The sequence below is a fragment of the Oreochromis niloticus genome, linkage group LG3 (genome assembly GCF_001858045.2).
Source record: "Oreochromis niloticus isolate F11D_XX linkage group LG3, O_niloticus_UMD_NMBU, whole genome shotgun sequence".
Taxonomy (NCBI): Eukaryota; Metazoa; Chordata; class Actinopteri; order Cichliformes; family Cichlidae; genus Oreochromis; species Oreochromis niloticus.
In genome coordinates, this window is record NC_031967.2 from 38276180 (window position 1) to 38294320 (window position 18141).

The 18141-nt window shown below is 41.0% G+C and overlaps 1 protein-coding gene across 1 annotated transcript; it reads right to left on the reverse strand.

The window, feature by feature from the left end:
* Positions 1-2891: 2891 nt before the first annotated feature.
* Positions 2892-5905, reverse strand: LOC109196786 (uncharacterized). The gene is made up of 5 exons (XM_025906026.1): positions 5876-5905; positions 5556-5789; positions 5327-5419; positions 4610-4693; positions 2892-3186 (listed from the first exon to the last, which is right to left on the reverse strand). The coding sequence occupies exons 2-5, from the start codon at positions 5707-5709 to the stop codon at positions 3143-3145; spliced, it is 375 nt and encodes a 124-aa protein (XP_025761811.1). The 5' UTR covers positions 5710-5789; positions 5876-5905; the 3' UTR covers positions 2892-3142.
* Positions 5906-18141: the final 12236 nt, after the last annotated feature.

Consider the following 18141-nt stretch of genomic DNA (forward strand, 5'->3'; position numbering starts at 1 on the left):
GTGCAGAATTATTAGGCAAATGAGTATTTTGTCCACATCATCCTCTTCATGCATGTTGTCTTACTCCAAGCTGTATAGGCTCGAAAGCCTACTACCAATTAAGCATATTAGGTGATGTGCATCTCTGTAATGAGAAGGGGTGTGGTCTAATGACATCAACACCCTATATCAGGTGTGCATAATTATTAGGCAACTTCCTTTCCTTTGGCAAAATGGGTCAAAAGAAGGACTTGACAGAAAAGTCAAAAATAGTGAGCTATCTTGCAGAGGGATGCAGCAGTCTTAAAATTGCAAAGCTTCTGAAGCGTGATCATCGAACAATCAAGCGTTTCATTCAAAATAGTCAACAGGGTCGCAAGAAGCGTGTGGAAAAACCAAGGCGCAAAATAACTGCCCATGAACTGAGAAAAGTCAAGCGTGCAGCTGCCAAGATGCCACTTGCCACCAGTTTGGCCATATTTCAGAGCTGCAACATCACTGGAGTGCCCAAAAGCACAAGGTGTGCAATACTCAGAGACATGGCCAAGGTAAGAAAGGCTGAAAGACGACCACCACTGAACAAGACACACAAGCTGAAACGTCAAGACTGGGCCAAGAAATATCTCAAGACTGATTTTTCTAAGGTTTTATGGACTGATGAAATGAGAGTGAGTCTTGATGGGCCAGATGGATGGGCCCGTGGCTGGATTGGTAAAGGGCAGAGAGCTCCAGTCCCACTCAGACGCCAGCAAGGTGGAGGTGGAGTACTGGTTTGGGCTGATATCATCAAAGATGAGCTTGTGGGGCCTTTTCGGGTTGAGGATGGAGTCAAGCTCAACTCCCAGTCCTACTGCCAGTTTCTGGAAGACACCTTCTTCAAGCAGTGGTACAGGAAGAAGTCTGCATCCTTCAAGAAAAACATGATTTTCATGCAGGACAATGCTCCATCACACACGTCCAAGTACTCCACAGCGTGGCTGGCAAGAAAGGGTATAAAAGAAGAAAAACTAATGACATGGCCTCCTTGTTCACCTGATCTGAACCCCATTGAGAACCTGTGGTCCATCATCAAATGTGAGATTTACAAGGAGGGAAAACAGTACACCTCTCTGAACAGTGTCTGGGAGGCTGTGGTTGCTGCTGCACGCAATGTTGATGGTGAACAGATCAAAACACTGACAGAATCCATGGATGGCAGGCTTTTGAGTGTCCTTGCAAAGAAAGGTGGCTATATTGGTCGCTGATTTGTTTTTGTTTTGTTTTTGAATGTCAGAAATGTATATTTGTGAATGTGGAGATGTTATATTGGTTTCACTGGTAAAAATAAATCATTGAAATGGGTATATATTTGTTTTTTGTTAAGTTGCCTAATAATTATGCACAGTAATAGTCACCTGCACACACAGATATCCCCCTAAAATAGCTAAAACTAAAAACAAACTAAAAACTACTTCCAAAAACATTCAGCTTTGATATTGATGAGTTTTTTGGGTTCATTGAGAACATGGTTGTTGTTCAATAATAAAATTATTCCTCAAAAATACAACTTGCCTAATAATTCTGCACTCTCTGTATATAAGTACTCATCTGTGCTCAGAGCTGAGGTCTCTCTATGAGCGTTTCTCTCTTTGTAAAGTTAAATTAAAAATACGACTGCAGGGAGGAGAGAGAGTTTGTAACCATAACTGATCCAAAATGACCTTTAAGAGCAGGAAACTGTCTGTGATCCATCTGAACTGAAGCAGATGTCAGGTCCAAGTAAATACACAGCAGTGAGTGAAGGACATGGAAGCTGAGGTGCTTAGTACTGTAAAAGGCTGATAACCTCCAATCAGTATGGCTGTGGAAAACAACACTGAAAACCAGCTCCAAGGAATCCCCATCAAACAAGGCATACAGCGAGGTGACACAGAGGCCCTCCTGTTCCACAGAGACCTGAAACTTTCACAGGGAACTCATCAAAGTATAGTTTAGGTAGTGTGTGTGCGTGTATGATACTCCACTGGGTGGCGTATCATAGAATGTATTCATGTTTCTATTTAAATTTTAACTCTGAGTGTTGTTAAGTCATGAGTTGGTAGAGAGCAGCTGGTCTGAGTGATCTAATGTCTGACACCTGACAGCTGACACCTCACTCATGTTTCTGACAGAAAAGGATGGAGTGGAAGGTGAAGTGACAGTTTTTGTTTTTTTGTGATCAGTCTGTTAACTGATCACTGCATAAACACTGAACATATAAATCAGTAATCCTGACAAAGGTTACTGGTTATTAATGAAGATTTTATAAAAGAAAATGATAAGTTAAAGGTTTTATATGTATTAGTTGTACACTTCATTTTGGCTGGCCCTCCATGAGGCTGGTTCTCCCTGACATTTCTTCCTGTTAAAAGGGAGTTTTTTCTTCCCACTGTCTGTAAAAGACAAAAAACATGTCGCAGTCAGCCTGTAAGGCGTCTGGGGTGTCCCACTCTCAAATAGAAAACATCTGGTGGCTCTCTTTTGAGCTTTATGGAAATGTTCTGTAACTAGTGATGAGTAAATGAGGCCTCGTGAAGCTCTCTCTCTCTCTCTCTCTCTCACACACACACACACACACACACACACACACACACACACACACTCCCGAGGATTGGTTCATTCTCCTTGATAACTAATCTCATTCTCCATCGATACATTTTTTGAGTGATTTTTTTAATTCCATAAGTAATGATCAATAAGAATTCAAAGTAAGGGAATGTTTTAAATAAATAAAGTAAAGTAAAAAGTATAAGAATTTTTTCTGAAAGGAGAAAATGAAGATGAAGAAAATGAAACTAGCTCGATATATCTGAGTATATTATAATACATCACAATCTGTTTCTCAATTTTCATTTGTATTTTAATAGAAAATATAAATATAGATAACAGGTACAGTTGCTGGGGACATAATATAATAATAACAATGGAAAACTTTATAACTTATTTAACAGAGTTTACAAAGTGCTTTGACAGAAAACTCAAAGTGCAGATTTAAACAGAGGAATGAAAATTTAATTAAGTGATAAATAAAAGTAACACTATACAAACTATAAAATCTCTGTAACATGTGGATGTCCATTGGTCTGAGGTGCTGGGGGGACCAGTTAGAGACCAGCAGCTGGATGTCAGTGGTTGGACTGGTGGACTACTTCAGTGAAGAGTAGAGGACGTCTGGCTCTGGTTTAAAGTCTGAACACAAACACACACAGTTCAAACAACAGGAAACATGATTACAAACTTTGTAGTTCAATCAAGACCTCCAACCTCCACCTCTCTGCATCACACACAGTCCCAGTTCAGACTTTACTGGGAACCAGCTCAGACACAAATCACAGAGCTTCCATTTAAATAACATTGTAGTCTAATTCAGATGTTGGTTGGGGTTGACCTTCTGATATAAGATATTCACAGCAATTCACCTTATTTTTTTTTACCAACTCAGAGACCTTGTTGCACGACCTTCTCTACTCCATTAGTACATCACCCCCCCCCCAAAAAAAAAGGTCAGACACAAATCACAGAGCTTCCATACTGCTCACACGTTACCTGCTTCTTCAAACCTGGAGGCTCGAGCCCACAGATCTATGCAGATCTTTAACTTTGATCACATGATTTCTTCTAGTCTGGGCTTAATGTTTCTTTTTCTAAGCTTCACTTCTTACTTTGAGTTTGTCATTAGTTTCCTCTGTGTTCCCTGTTTCTTTTAGTTTCAGTTTCATTTTAAGGTGGCATCGTTCAAACGATTAAACTTAAATCACTTTCGAAAAAACGATTTAAGTTAGGTTTAGGGCTGGAATACATGGCTGAAACATCTATTACAGCTATTACCGCAGGACCGTCATTCTACTAGATTTCACCCATAGCCCGGCATGTAGCATAAGAACGCGGAAGGTCACCTTTCGCGTTCCTCAGGAACGCTGCGGGACGTGACAAATCGTTGGGATGTTACGCCTCGGGAGTGAGAAGGGGCTTGTATGTTTTGGGTTTTGTTTGGGGCTTATATGTGTGGGAGGTTTCACTTACTTTGATTTTCTGCACTAAATAACTTTGCATACAACTTTTCTTGAGGGTCGGACGGTGGCCCAACCGGTCGACCTGCCTGTGTGTATATGCATGTGTGTGTGTGTTCTCCTCTCTCTTGCTCTGCACCTGAGTCCACTCTATCCTCAACCGTGACAATTTCTACCCGTGCACTCACTTACACTGTACTGACTACACACATACACACACACTTGTATGTGTCTTCCTTTTGTCAGGGTTGTGTAGCCGGTTTGGGACAATGCAGGGTATTTGTCGATATAAAGACAAAAAAAAGAAACCTAAACACTTGTTATTAATGTAACATAACAACATTACCAGTATATATAATAGTCATGGGATAAATTATAGTTTAATTTTTAAACACTGTGTCAGTACAAAGAGGAACATAGATTTATAACCACCCTCACATTCTGCTGCTCACATGTCTTTAAAGGAACTGTCAACTTTACAGAGGGGAGATTGATCACAAGTGATGATGTGGTTTGGTTAACTTAGCTTAGGATGACGGCAGTAAACAGGGTGAGCAGCTAGCTTGTCTCTGTCCACAGTCACACATAAAGAGCAGCTGTACCTGGGCCTCCTTGTTCTGATGGTTGTTTGTCTATAACTGATGTCTTCAGTTCTTCACTGCTGAGTAGAACAGCTGAATCAGTCTCTGTACAATAAAACGCATTAAAATTACTGCAGGTACAACAACAGTATTATTATATTATTACACTTGCAGATGTCTATCTGTCCGTCTGTCCGTCCATCTGTCCATCTGTGCCTTTAAGAGAACCATGAAGAGCTTTCACAGTTCTCTTGTTTTAACACTTCTGCACAAATATAACATTTCTGTAAACAATAACAGAAGATGACAAGAAAGCCACCATTTTCTTTTAGTGCAAACTGACACACTTCACTACAGAGAAAAAAGGAAATATGTTTTCACACCATGAACACTATTATTAGCTAAAGAAGAGCATAGTGCAATGAGAGGACTCAACTTCAGACTACATTTAGCTGGTGTCAGCAGCATGAATTTACTGCTGTAGTTTCATAACTGTAAGAATGATTCACTGTAATAAGGGACATTTTGAAAAGGGCTTTGAACAGGAATTTAGCCAATTATATTAAAGATTTTCTAAAGGTTCGTTAGTAGTACAATGTCTCTGGATTTATTGTTTTACTTTAAGTATTCAATAGCTCCTTTCCAAATATTTCTTTATATAATAAAAATGAAAATAAAACTTAAAGAAAAGGGGCAGGACTCCAAACTCAAACCCATAAAAATAAATCACAACACTACCTGTGCTTCTCTTTGGCATGTAATGAATTGTTGTTTTGACAACACAGTACATAACATGGGAGATGATATTATCTTCACCAGTTTCTTCTTGATCTGCTGAAATAATCCAATGAACAATAACATAAACTAAATATCTAAACAGAGATTACACTTAAGAAAGTCATAATGAATGTGAACTTTATTCTACTAAACAAACTAGACATGAAAGATCAGGAAGTCTGAGTCTCACCTTCAGGTTTCCTGTGAACACATCGTCTCACCAGCAGAACCAGTAACACCAGTAGAACCCCAACACAGACTGATCCAACACAAACTGGTGCAACAGACATTAACACACGGAGAAGAAGAGGGGCAGAGGCTGGTGCAGGGATGGAGGTGTTCATAGGTGTCGGTGTGGATGTAGGTGGAGGTGTGGATGTAGGTGGAGGTGTGGATGTAGGTGGAGGTGTGGTGGTATGTTCCCCTAAAATAAAGCAAACACAGTCATTAAGTTGTCGTCACATTGTGAATGTTGAAAGCTGCAGAAACACAGACAGGTGAGTGTGTCACCTGTGACAGTGATCCAGCTGGATGGAGACTCTCCATGACCGCTGATGTCACACTTGTAGAGGCCTTCATCAGACCTGGAAACATGCTGGATGGTCATGTGACCTGTAGGCTGCTTCCTGATGAGGGAGCCATCTTTATAGAAAGCAGCTGGGAGGTTGGAGGGAGTGGTCTTTGTTTTACAGAGCAGAGTGACGTCATCTCCCTCCATCACAGGGAGGACAGGGCTCTGCAGGATCACTGATCCACCTCAACACAGAGACAAACTACAGCATTTCATCCATTTACACACAGTTTCATCAACACTAACTCCACACACTCAGCTTACCAGTGACTGTCAGGTTAACCATGTTACTGATGGGACCCTCTCTGGACTCACACCAGTAAACTCCACTCTCCCATATTTCGATGTAACTGATGCTACATGAAGAACGAGACCATCTTCCCCACTCATCTCCACACTGAGTCCTCTGTCCTGTGCTTGTGTTTCTCCTCAGAGTCCATCCAGCAGAGCTGTCGTCCTCCTCACAGCTCAGAGACACAAAGTCATATTCAAAGAACAGAGAGCTGCTGGGACTCACAGTCAGACGAGCTGTGAGGGTTACAATGAAAAACTGATGATCTGTTAGACTTTACATTGTGAAACATGAACCCAATCAGGTCATATCAGTGAGCATTTCTCAGGTTTAAACTGTGACAGAAGAAGGTTACTGACCTTGGTTTGTTGTGCAGCTCAGCAATGAGATCAGAACTAAAGAGAAATGACACTCAGGTTGATTTGAGGTGAACACAAAGCACAAGTCCACAGAACAGCTGACAAACACACAAACTCGCTTCTCTCTGATACATCTGCCCTTTTCCAATTTGATGCAACTTGTTTCAATAAAGTTTGAGAAAAGACAGAAAAGTATGTGAGGTTGAACAAAGCAGAACAAAGAATATTTGGTAGATCATCCATCTTCTTAACTAATTTTTAATATTCGGGTTGCAGAGCTGGAGCCCAGCTGTCACTGGTTGAGCAGCAGCGTTACACTTCACTAAAGTCCAGCCAGGGCACTAGAGTGCAACCAGTTCGGTCGATATTGATTCATTAAATCCTGAATTAGCTTTTAAATATAAACATATTTTGTCAGAAACGCCAGAATCTCAGGTTAAAGATCATGAAACTATTTCAACAACCACCAAACAGTAAATGAGAGCAGGTACACGGATTCCACACAGAGACGTAAACACAGAGTGTGGTCCCGACACATGAGAACCAGCTTTCTCTTTCTCTGCTTTCTCACCTGACGGCACGTACATGGACACGCCGTCAGGACAGCTCACGGATTCTGATGCGTCAGGTCCGCGCTCTGTGTTACATCTTTTTTGCGCTAGATTCTGAGCTGCAGGTTTTGTCTCTTCAACCAAAATTCACTGAACCAGCAGCAAAAGAAGATCCAAACTATGCTTCACATTTGATAAATGTCTTCATTAAATCCCTCTGACTTTTGCTGTTTTGCTTCCATCACGATAAAAAAATCACACTTCATGCACAGCTCTCTCTGTACTTCAGGAACAGTTTCCCATCTCAAATCTCTGTTTTTTTGCATTATTCATTCGCTTATTACCCATCAGTCTACCGTTTACCGTTGTTTACAGCGCTGTCGACCGCTGTCTTTTTCTTTTCACTTAAACGACCTCGGACAAGAAAGCCTAAATTCTACTGTTCAATACTGAGGAAATGTAAGCTTTTTAAAATTATGCAATATTGCAGAATATTTTTAAGGTTATCTGCTATAAAAACAAAAAGCCAGGCCAGGAAAATCTCCTTCATGTTTTTCTGTGTTTTATTCTCAGTTACTTTGACACAAAGGCCTCTGCCATGATGCTTACACACCACACAGAAAAGATGAAAAAAACGATTGATAACTTTTTTGTTAAGTTCAATTCAATTCAATTTTATTTATATAGCGCGAAATCACAACAAAAGTCGCCTCAAGGCGCTTTATATTGTACAGTAGATCGTACAATAATAGATACAGAGAAAAACCCAACAATCATATGACCCCCTATGAGCAAGCACTTTGGCGACAGTGGGAAGGAAAAACTCCCTTTTAACAGGAAGAAACCTCCGGCAGAACCAGGCTCAGGGAGGGGCGGGGCCATCTGCTGCGACCGGTTGGGGTGAAAGAAGGAAAACAGGATAAAGACATGCTGTGGAAGAGAGACAGAGATTAATAACAGATATGATTCGATGCAGAGAGGTCTATTAACACATAGTGAGTAAGAAAGGTGACTGGAAACGAAAAACTCAATGCATCATGGGAATCCCCGGCAGCCTACGTGTCATGTTTCGCTGTGTGGCAGGCAGGAAGTGGACCCAAATGCAAACTCACGGGGACTGAACTTGAACTCAAAAGAACAGCTTTATTGCTGGAAACAGATCACAAACAATACAAAACTAAACTGGGAAAACTAATCATAATGCATACCAGGAGACACAGGGAGAATCACACACAGCATGAGGGAGAACGCGACACAGAACTGAGGGAGACGCAGACCTAAATACACAGAGGGTTAACGAGGGAGTGGGAGCACACGGGGAACACAGGTGACACTGATAATCATAACGAGACAGGGCAGGAGTGAACACAACATGACGCATGCTGACGAGGGACTGTCAAAGCAAAACAGGAAGTGCACAGAGGTTCAGACAGGCGGAGAGAGAGAGGACAGACATAACGGGCTGGGGAAAACATGGAATAAAACACAAGGAGGGGAGACGAGGGCTCACAGATACACAGAGGGGCACACAGGGGGTAAAAGTCACAAGGGGAAATCAAATAAGAAACAACTTAACAGAGCAACCCAGGAACCATGGCCTAAATAAAGAACAAAATACAAAAATACATGAAAACTAAGAATGCTGGGCCAACATGGCCCAGGATCATGACACTACATCTATTGCAGCATAACTAAGGGAGGATTCAGGGTCACCTGGTCCAGCCCTAACTATATGCTTTAGCAAAAACGAAAGTTTTAAGCCTAATCTTGAAAGTAGAGATAGTGTCTGTCTCCTGAATCCAAACTGGAAGCTGGTTCCACAGAAGAGGGGCCTGAAAACTGAAGGCTCTGCCTCCCATTCTACTTTTAAATACTCTAGGAACAACAAGTAGGCCTGCAGTGCAAGAGCGAAGTGCTCTAATGGGGTGATATGGTACTACAAGGTCATTAAGATAAGATGGGGCCTGATTATTTAAGACCTTGTATGTGAGGAGCAGGATTTTGAATTCAATTCTGGATTTAACAGGAAGCCAATGAAGGGAAGCCAAAACAGGAGAAATATGCTCTCTCTTTCTAGTCCCTGTCAGTACCCTTGCTGCAGCATTTTGGATCAGCTGAAGGCTTTTCAGCGAGTTTTTAGGACATCCTGATAATAGTGAATTACAGTAGTCCAGCCTGGAAGTAATGAATGCATGAACTAGTTTTTCAGCGTCACTCTGAGACAGGATATTTCTAACTTTAGAGATGTTGCGCAAATGGAAGAAAGCAGTCTTACATATTTGTTTAATATGTGCATTGAAGGACATGTCCTGGTCAAAAATGACTCCAAGGTTCCTCACAGCATTACTGGAGGCCAAGGTAATGCCATCCAGAGTAAGAATCTGCTTAGATACCATATTTCTAAGATTTTCAGGGCCGAGTACAATAACCTCAGTTTTATCTGAATTAAGAAGCAGAAAGTTAGCGGCCATCCAGGTCTTTATGTCTTTAAGACATTCCTGCAGTTTAACTAATTGGTGTGTGTTATCTGGCTTCATGGATAGATAGAGCTGCGTGTCATCTGCATAGCAGTGAAAATTTATGCTATGTCTTCTAATGATGCTGCCTAAGGGAAGCATGTATAATGTAAATAGAATTGGTCCTAGCACTGAACCCTGTGGAACACCATAATTGACCTTAGTGTGTGAAGAGGACTCTCCATTTACATGTACAAACTGGAGTCTATTAGATAGATATGATACAAACCACTGCAGTGCAGTACCTGTAATACCTACAGCATGTTCTAATCGCTCTAATAGGATATTATGATCAACAGTATCGAACGAAGCACTAAGGTCTAGCAGGACAAGCACAGAGATGAGTCCACTGTCAGAGGCCATAAGAAGATCATTTGTAACCTTCACTAAAGCTGTTTCTGTGCTGTGATGAGCTCTGAAACCTGACTGAAACTCTTCGACGTTAAGGCCTGATCCGTCTGAAATTCATAGCCAGTGCTCTGACACGGAGCCATCAAACTCTGAATGCTGAAAAACCACAGTGTATCCAGAAAACAGATTATATGCCTCAATATATGCACTCCCCAAGTGTCCCCTCTCCCCACTGCCTTTCAGCAAACAGGTGAAACAGGCCGATGTGATGATTAAATTTAACATTGTCTACATTATTGCTAAAGAGTGCCAGAGCACAAGCACTTTTTCAGTAACTATCTTTCTTGTAGAACTGTGCTCCAAATAAAGAACTTTGTGTTGACAAGAACATTAGTTGATCATTTACAAAGAATATTGTGTGTATGGACAGCAATTTCCCCCCCAAAAAAGTGCACATGTAAAACTGCGGTTGAAAAATTTGGGTGCGCCTAACTTTTGTGCTGGTGCGCCTAATAAAAAAAGTTACGTGTACCAGTGCAACCATGGCAAAAGGTTAGTCTAGAGCCCTGCCAGCACAGGGTTAACAATGTATATAATGCAATAATAATAATCACACACTTACACCACACATAGGATCGACTTTGTGTTCCGGATTTACCTCAAACACCAAGTTTTCTGTTTGAGGAAACAGATTTTAAACAGTCTCTACTTCTTTTTATCTGAAAAGCTCTATAAACCATCATTATTGTTACTGTAGGTTCACTGCACTGTGGAGATATAAAGAAAAATATGCACTAAAAATAAATATTACTGTTACACTGTGCAGCTGTGTTGATATAATGAGTGAATGATTTGAGCTTTTCACTGCCTGCTGTGTTTCCTCGACTCCTGAGCAAAGATAAAGAGTCAGTTCAGACCTGCAGTTGGTCCTCGTGGTGTTTTGAACTTGAATTCAGCCTGATTTGTTTTTCATGTCTTCTCCTCCATCATCAGTTATCAGGAGAGCAGACAGTCAAAGTACAAGAATTCAAACAAACACAGAGATTCTACTTACAGAGCAGACACAGCACAGATGTTTCCTTCATCGTCCTTCTCACTCATTTCAGCTTTTTTTCATTTCTCTCACTGACACCAAGTAAAGCCCGCCCTCTTCCTCTGAGCACCAGCTTTCTATTGGTTCAAACACAGTGTTGGTATGTTACTTCCTATTTTTTTCTGTGGCTGAAAGCTGCTACACATACAAAGAAGACCAGGAAAAACATATTAAAATACGTGGTTATACATGTCATTGGTGACATTTGTTAAAAAAAATATTTCCCTCTGCTCTCAGTGATCTGTAGTTTGGTTGATGAACAAATCCATGTCCATGTAGTGGACGTCCCCCTCAGTGAGAGAGGCAGATATGAGCTGAAACACAGGAATCAAACCAGGGACGCTGCTGTTATGGAGCTGAACTGGAACCATTCAGACACTGAGGCCCTCTGAACACATTTTAATTACAGCTGTGCAGAGACACACTGATGACTGACTGGAACACTATGATTCACATTTTACATTAACACCATCCTCACACATGGTTTATATATGGCCACTAGAGGGAGATGTTGGACTTTACATATTAACAACAAGCAGATCATCAGAATGTTTTTCTTATTTCTAAAACTTCTGTGGCGCATCCGGCCTGTGATCTGGAAATCACTCTCAGTAGGTCATGATGATGTATTATGATGTATTAGATCCTGAAACATATCTGGAGGACAGAGGAGACAGTAGACTTCACAGGTTCCTTTACAGAACCATTTTAACTTTACACAGGTTTCTGGGCAGCAGTGTCAAGTTACTTGGAAAAAGTAATTACTTTTGAAAATAAGTAATCAGTAATCTTGTTCTTTTACTGATTTCTCAATTTCAAGTGTAATTAGTTAGTTATTACTTAGTTACTTTTTAAAAACATGATACACAACCTGAAAACATAATAAAGATAACATAATAAAAATTGTTTTATTAGTTTTCATCTTTTACTTTTATGCACATTGCGTTAGGCAAAAATTTAATTATATACAACATTCTCTGACTTAAAGAAACTTTTAACATTAAACCTGTTTTCTGCATATTCCAAAATATAAAAGAAAAAATATTTTTTGTGTTTACACTCACTCTTTCAAATAGACACTGCAAAAGACACGGCAAAAAATAAATTAAAAAATGAAAGGTTCTGTGGCACTACGTCCTGTTGCTCTTAAATCTATTTTCACCTGTTAAGTAGGAGTGGGGCGGGTGGTGCTTTTTCCAGTGCCACAGCAGTAGTGATGGTAAATTTGATTCTTTTTACTGAATCGAGTTTTAATGAGTCACTCACCAAAGTAAATCGTTTTTTGAGTCATTTGAGTCACCTAGTCAGTTGACCAGCAAAAATGTACATTTTCACTCAAACTTCATTTGTTTCTCTTTTCACGTATATCCTACTGCTAAGATGAATGATTGAGTGTCATTGGAGTCATTTTTGACCAGGACATGTCCTTCAATGCACATATTAAACAAATATGTAAGACTGCTTTCTTCCATTTGCGCAACATCTCTAAAGTTAGAAATATCCTGTCTCAGAGTGATGCTGAAAAACTAGTTCATGCATTCATTACTTCCAGGCTGGACTACTGTAATTCATTATTATCAGGATGTCCTAAAAACTCGCTGAAAAGCCTTCAGCTGATCCAAAATGCTGCAGCAAGAGTACTGACAGGGACTAGAAAGAGAGAGCATATTTCTCCTGTTTTGGCTTCCCTTCATTGGCTTCCTGTTAAATCCAGAATTGAATTCAAAATCCTGCTCCTCACATACAAGGTCTTAAATAATCAGGCCCCATCTTATCTTAATGACCTTGTAGTACCATATCACCCTATTAGAGCACTTTGCTCTCGCACTGCAGGCCTACTTGTTGTTCCTAGAGTATTTAAAAGTAGAATGGGAGGGAGAGCCTTCAGTTTTCAGGCCCCTCTTCTGTGGAACCAGCTTCCAGTTTGGATTCGGGAGACAGACACTATCTCTACTTTCAAGATTAGGCTTAAAACCTTCCTTTTTGCTAAAGCATATAGTTAGGGCTGGACCAGGTGACCCTGAAACCTCCCTTAGTTATGCTGCAATAGACGTAGGCTGCCGGGGATTCCCATGATGCATTGAGTTTTTCCTTTCCAGCCACTCACTATGTGTTAATAGACCTCTCTGCATTGAATCATATCTGTTATTAATCTCTGTCTCTCTTCCACAGCATGTCTTTATCCTGTTTTTCCTTCTCTCACCCCAACCGGTCGCAGCAGATGGCCCCGCCCCTCCCTGAGCCTGGTTCTGCTGGAGGTTTCTTCCTGTCAAAAGGGAGTTTTTCCTTCCCACTGTCGCCAAAGTGCTTGCTCATAGGGGGTCATATGATTGTTGGGCTTTTCTCTGTGTCTACTGTACAATATAAAGCGCCTTGAGGCGACTTTTGTTGTGATTTGGCGCTATATAAATAAAATTGAATTGAATTGAATTTTTACCTTTGCTTAATATCATTCTTTTCAGCTCAACCTCACATGTCTGAATTTGTTTTTTAATTGACATACTGTATTAATATTTCTGATCTGAAATCACACACACAAAAAAAATAAAATCCTAGTAGATGTTTTTTTTGTTGTAAAACCACACACATGTTCAGTAAATATATTTTGTAAATTGAAATGCAAATATAAATTGTACATTTTGAAAACTTATCCATACATTTTTAAAACATGTACAACAATTTAATCTAAAAATGCAGCCAATACACCTGCCTTTTCTAGTTTTATACAGCCATTTAAAAAATATTACTAAAACTAAAATGAGAGAAAAATCAGGTGTCACAATAAGATGTCCCACAAATTATGTGTGCCGTTAAAAAAATAAAAGTTCCATCCATCCATCTTCTTCCGCTTTATCCAGTCGCGGGGGCAGCAGCCTAAGCAGAGAAGCCCAGACCGCCCTCTGCACCCACCTCCTCTATCTTATCCGGGGGAACACCAAGTAGTTCCCAGGCAAGCCGAGAGATATAATTTCTCCAGCTTGTCCTGGGTCTGCCCTGGGCCCTCCTCCCGATGGGACATGTCTGGAACACCTCACCCAGGAGGCGCCCATGGGGCATCCTTGTCAGATATCCGAACCACCTCAACTGGCTCCTTTAGATGTGGAGGAGCAGCGGCTCTACTCTGAGCCCCTCCTGGATGGCTGAACTTCTCCCCCCTATCTCTAAGGGAGAGGCCAGCCACCCTTCGGAGGAAGCTCATTTCCACCGCTTGTATCCGCAATCTCGTTCTTTCGGCCACTACCCACAGCTCGTGGCCATAGGTGAGGGTAGGGACGTAGATCGACCGGTAAATTGAGAGCTTCGCTTTTACACTCAGCTCTCTCTTCACCACGACGGACCAGTGCAGCGTCCACATCACTGCGGCCGCACCAATCCGTCTGTCCGTCTCCGGCTCCCTTCTCCCATCACTCATGAACAAGACCCTGAGATACTTGAACTTCTCCACTTGGGGCAGGAACTCGACCCGGAGTGGGCACTCCACCCTTTTTCCGTCTGAGAACCATGGCCTCAGATTTGGAGGTGCTTCATCACCCAATGAAGCCAACAGAACCACATCATCCATAAAAAGCAGAGATGAGATTTTGAGGCCACCTAAGTGAAAGGGTTACCGGGGCCCTGCCATGGAGCCAGGCCCAGGGAGGGTGCAAGACGGCGAGCATCTGGCTGCTGGGCCTTAGTCCATGGGGCCCAGACGGGCACAGCCCAAAAAGGGGACATGGGCCCATCCTCCCGCAGGAGGTGCCGTAGGGGTCAGGTGCATTGTGTGCCGGGCGGCAGCCAGGAGCGGAGGGCCCTGTTTCTCTGGCACAATCATAAGCAACGGTTGCTACTGAAAACAAGAAAAAAAACCTTTGGTAATAGTGGAGGAGGGGGAACACTATGCAATATATTCAGTTTTAGCATTTATATTCACTGTTAACTGTAACTACGCTCAAAGTGTTAATCCAATCCTTTTTTAATAAACAACACTGTTATATGAAAAACTAGGGTGGCATTTAGGGTGGAAAAATATTATTATAGGGTGGCACTTGCCACCCCATGCCACCCTTCTAGATCCACCCCTGGTAAAGAGGTGTTGGTAGGCATGGTGTTAAAGAGAGAAAAGCAGAACAGATGTTGATGGATTTTTTAATCCACCAACATCTGTCCTATTATAAAAGAGGGAGGGTCATCCAGTGACATATAAGAGTGCAGGAGGTTGAACAAAAGTGGACCACATCTTACTTGCACCCTATTTCTTTTTACTCTCTGTTTTTCAGCTCCATCTTTTCACCACTTCATTTACCACACCAAATTATGCTCTACAAGCTGCGTAAGCACATAGTGATTGTATCTATAAAAAGTTATCTATAAAATGTTTCTAGCAGCCAGTGTCATAGTTGCTAGGCAAGCTGAGCAGCAAGTCTCTGGCAACAGCCTTTTTGTTTTAATTATATGATTCATATAATACTGTACATATATGTTTGCTATTAGCTGTTTGCTGTTAGCTCATCACTTCCGCCACCATTCCATCACATTTTTGTTTCCTCAGAAACACTTCAATATTCTTTTGATTGTTTTCTTTTGTTTTTTGCAGCATTTTTTTGTGTGTCTTTTTTTCTACATGTTGGTGTTTTCTTAAGTTGCAGTCCATTTGGCCTTTCAGAGCCACCGTACCTATGACATGAAGATTGCATCAAAGATGGATAACATTTTAAAAAAATGATGGATAACATAGCTCCACTTCTTCCCATTGAACAAAAATTAAGCCAAACTTTCCTGGTTATATGGAGGTGCCATGTTGCATTTTTTGGAACCAGTCTGTGCAGTTGTGGTTTGGGGTGTATCGGCTGCAGTGTTGGGACTAACGCGTTATTAAGTAACGCGTTACAGTAACTACGTTATTATTGTGGTAACGAGCACGGTAACTAGTTATTATGCCAAAATCAGGAACGCGTTAGTCGTTACTGGGATTTAGATAGGCTCGTTACTCGTTACTTCGTGTGGTGGCATCGCGGAGCTTCCACAGATTCAGTAACATTAGCAAGTGGTGGAAGCCAGCAGGTGGATGAGAGAAAAGGGAGGCAAGAGGAGAGACCCGAAGCCGGCCCCCGTCCGAGTGTCTGGTGAACTGAACTTCAGGTAAGAAGTTATGACCTGCAGTCTATCTGAGTCAGATATAAACCAAGTTTAGGTGGAGTTTATTTTCGGTATGCTGACATTTTCGTACTGCGTGCTAGCTAGTATGACGGAGTTTCTATACAGCTGGGTGGGTGCTATGTTACTGATGTTGAACTTTATTTTGTTCATACGGTTAATTATTAGAGTTGCCAACCGTCCCCTAAAAAACAGAATCGTCTCGTATTCAGAGAAAACATTACGTTTCATATTGAGGTGAAAAGGAACACAGTTTGTCCCGGACTTCAGCTACAATGAAAAAGACACAAAGCTGAAGCTGCACAGCTGCCTCTTCTTCTCTCATTCTCTCCTCTCCTGTTTCTACTTCAATCACGAAACTGATCAATGATCAGCTGATCGGCTTTTCTCTCTTGTTTGTTTTTTGCCCACTTCGCGCCGGAAAGAGGAAACCAGTGGATGTCATGTTAAACAACAGCAGCACGTTTGATCAGCTGTTATTAGAATTTATTTAATATTAATTTTTAGTATGAGCTGATGTTTGCTGGAGCCACAGCTGTAAAGCTGCTGGTCATGATATCGGTTTGGTTATCTGGTGAGAGGAAAACATGAAGATGAAACCAGGAGATGTCCTTACTGAATCATCAGAGCTGAACAGGTGATGGAGAAACAGTTTTTGTGTTGGATGTAAAAAGCGCACATGATGCTGTGACGTAGGCTAGAATCATGCGGCGGTCAATGACGGTCCAGGCGTGGGATTTCTCTCGTGGAAATGTGCACATTATTTTTTCCTTTCTATTGGTAGGTGGCACAGTGCACTTGTGGCAAGTAAGCAAGCTAGAAGACTGGCAATCTGGCTGGGTGTCCAGTTACGGAAGCAACACATTAACAAGAGAATTCTGAGTAAAACCAAAGTTACTTTCCCTAGTAACTAGTTACTTTAAAAGTAACGAGTAACTTGAAGTAACTGAGTTACTTTTGATGGAAGTAACTAGTAATGTAACTAAGTTACTAATTTAAAGTAACTTACCCAACACTGATCGGCTGTATTAATGATTAAATGTAGAGAGGTGTATAAACATAGACGGATATTATCTGGAAATTGTATGTTATATTTAGAGATTTCCATATGACACTGAGGATGAGAGAAACAAACTGAAGATTTAAACAGGTTCAGGACCTGGCGTCCACATATGGAGACATCACATTTTGTGTTGTCTAGACCACAACACTAATTTTTGCTCCTTCAAATGGATTTCAAATGAGCCATATTGTTTAAAGGGGCACAAATTTTTGTTTGTCATTCTGTTTTTGTATTTAGGAAAAATGCTGCTGTGTTCAGACACCAAATGCAGAGTTTTGCACATCATTACTCAATAGCAAAGAGAAATTAAAAATCCATGCCATCAAAGAGTTCAGGTCTTGTGAGGTTCACCTGATTACACACTCAGAAAGTTTCTAATTGATGATAATTGATGAAATTGGTAAAATAATAATAATAATTGATAGGTTTGTAGCTTAAACCTATTCGCTGGAACGTTCAAGACAATTTAATTACACAGCAAAAGCAAGACACGAGTAGGCAAAGTTGTTCGTATTACTCATGCATGAGGGAGGCCTGCCTGGAGCCAAGTGTCGTTCCACCCACTTGACCTCCGTCAGACTCTCAGCCAGCCTCCCCATAGCACTCCTTTTATTGTGGTTACATGAATATGCATAGGGTCATTAACATATAACATCTACTAAGGATCAAACCTCTACCAACATGACATTGATTATAAAACTCTAAGCATATATGAGTAGATATTTCTAAGCATAAATGACAATCCACTATATAAACCTGACAATAATAATAAACAAAGAAATAAAATCAAAACTTTTACATGACAAAAACACTGGAAAAACCTCATCAGGAATAAATGTAAATC

Coding starts and splice junctions, on each gene's coding strand:
- LOC109196786 (XM_025906026.1), bottom strand. CDS start 5,709: ATGAACACCTCCATCCCTGCACCAGCCTCTGCCCCTCTTCTTCTCCGT. Junction 4,694..5,326: donor CATGCCAAAGAGAAGCACAG/GTAGTGTTGTGA, acceptor TTTATTGTACAG/AGACTGATTCAGCTGTTCTA. Junction 3,187..4,609: donor ATCAGAACAAGGAGGCCCAG/GTACAGCTGCTC, acceptor GTTTGTGTTCAG/ACTTTAAACCAGAGCCAGAC.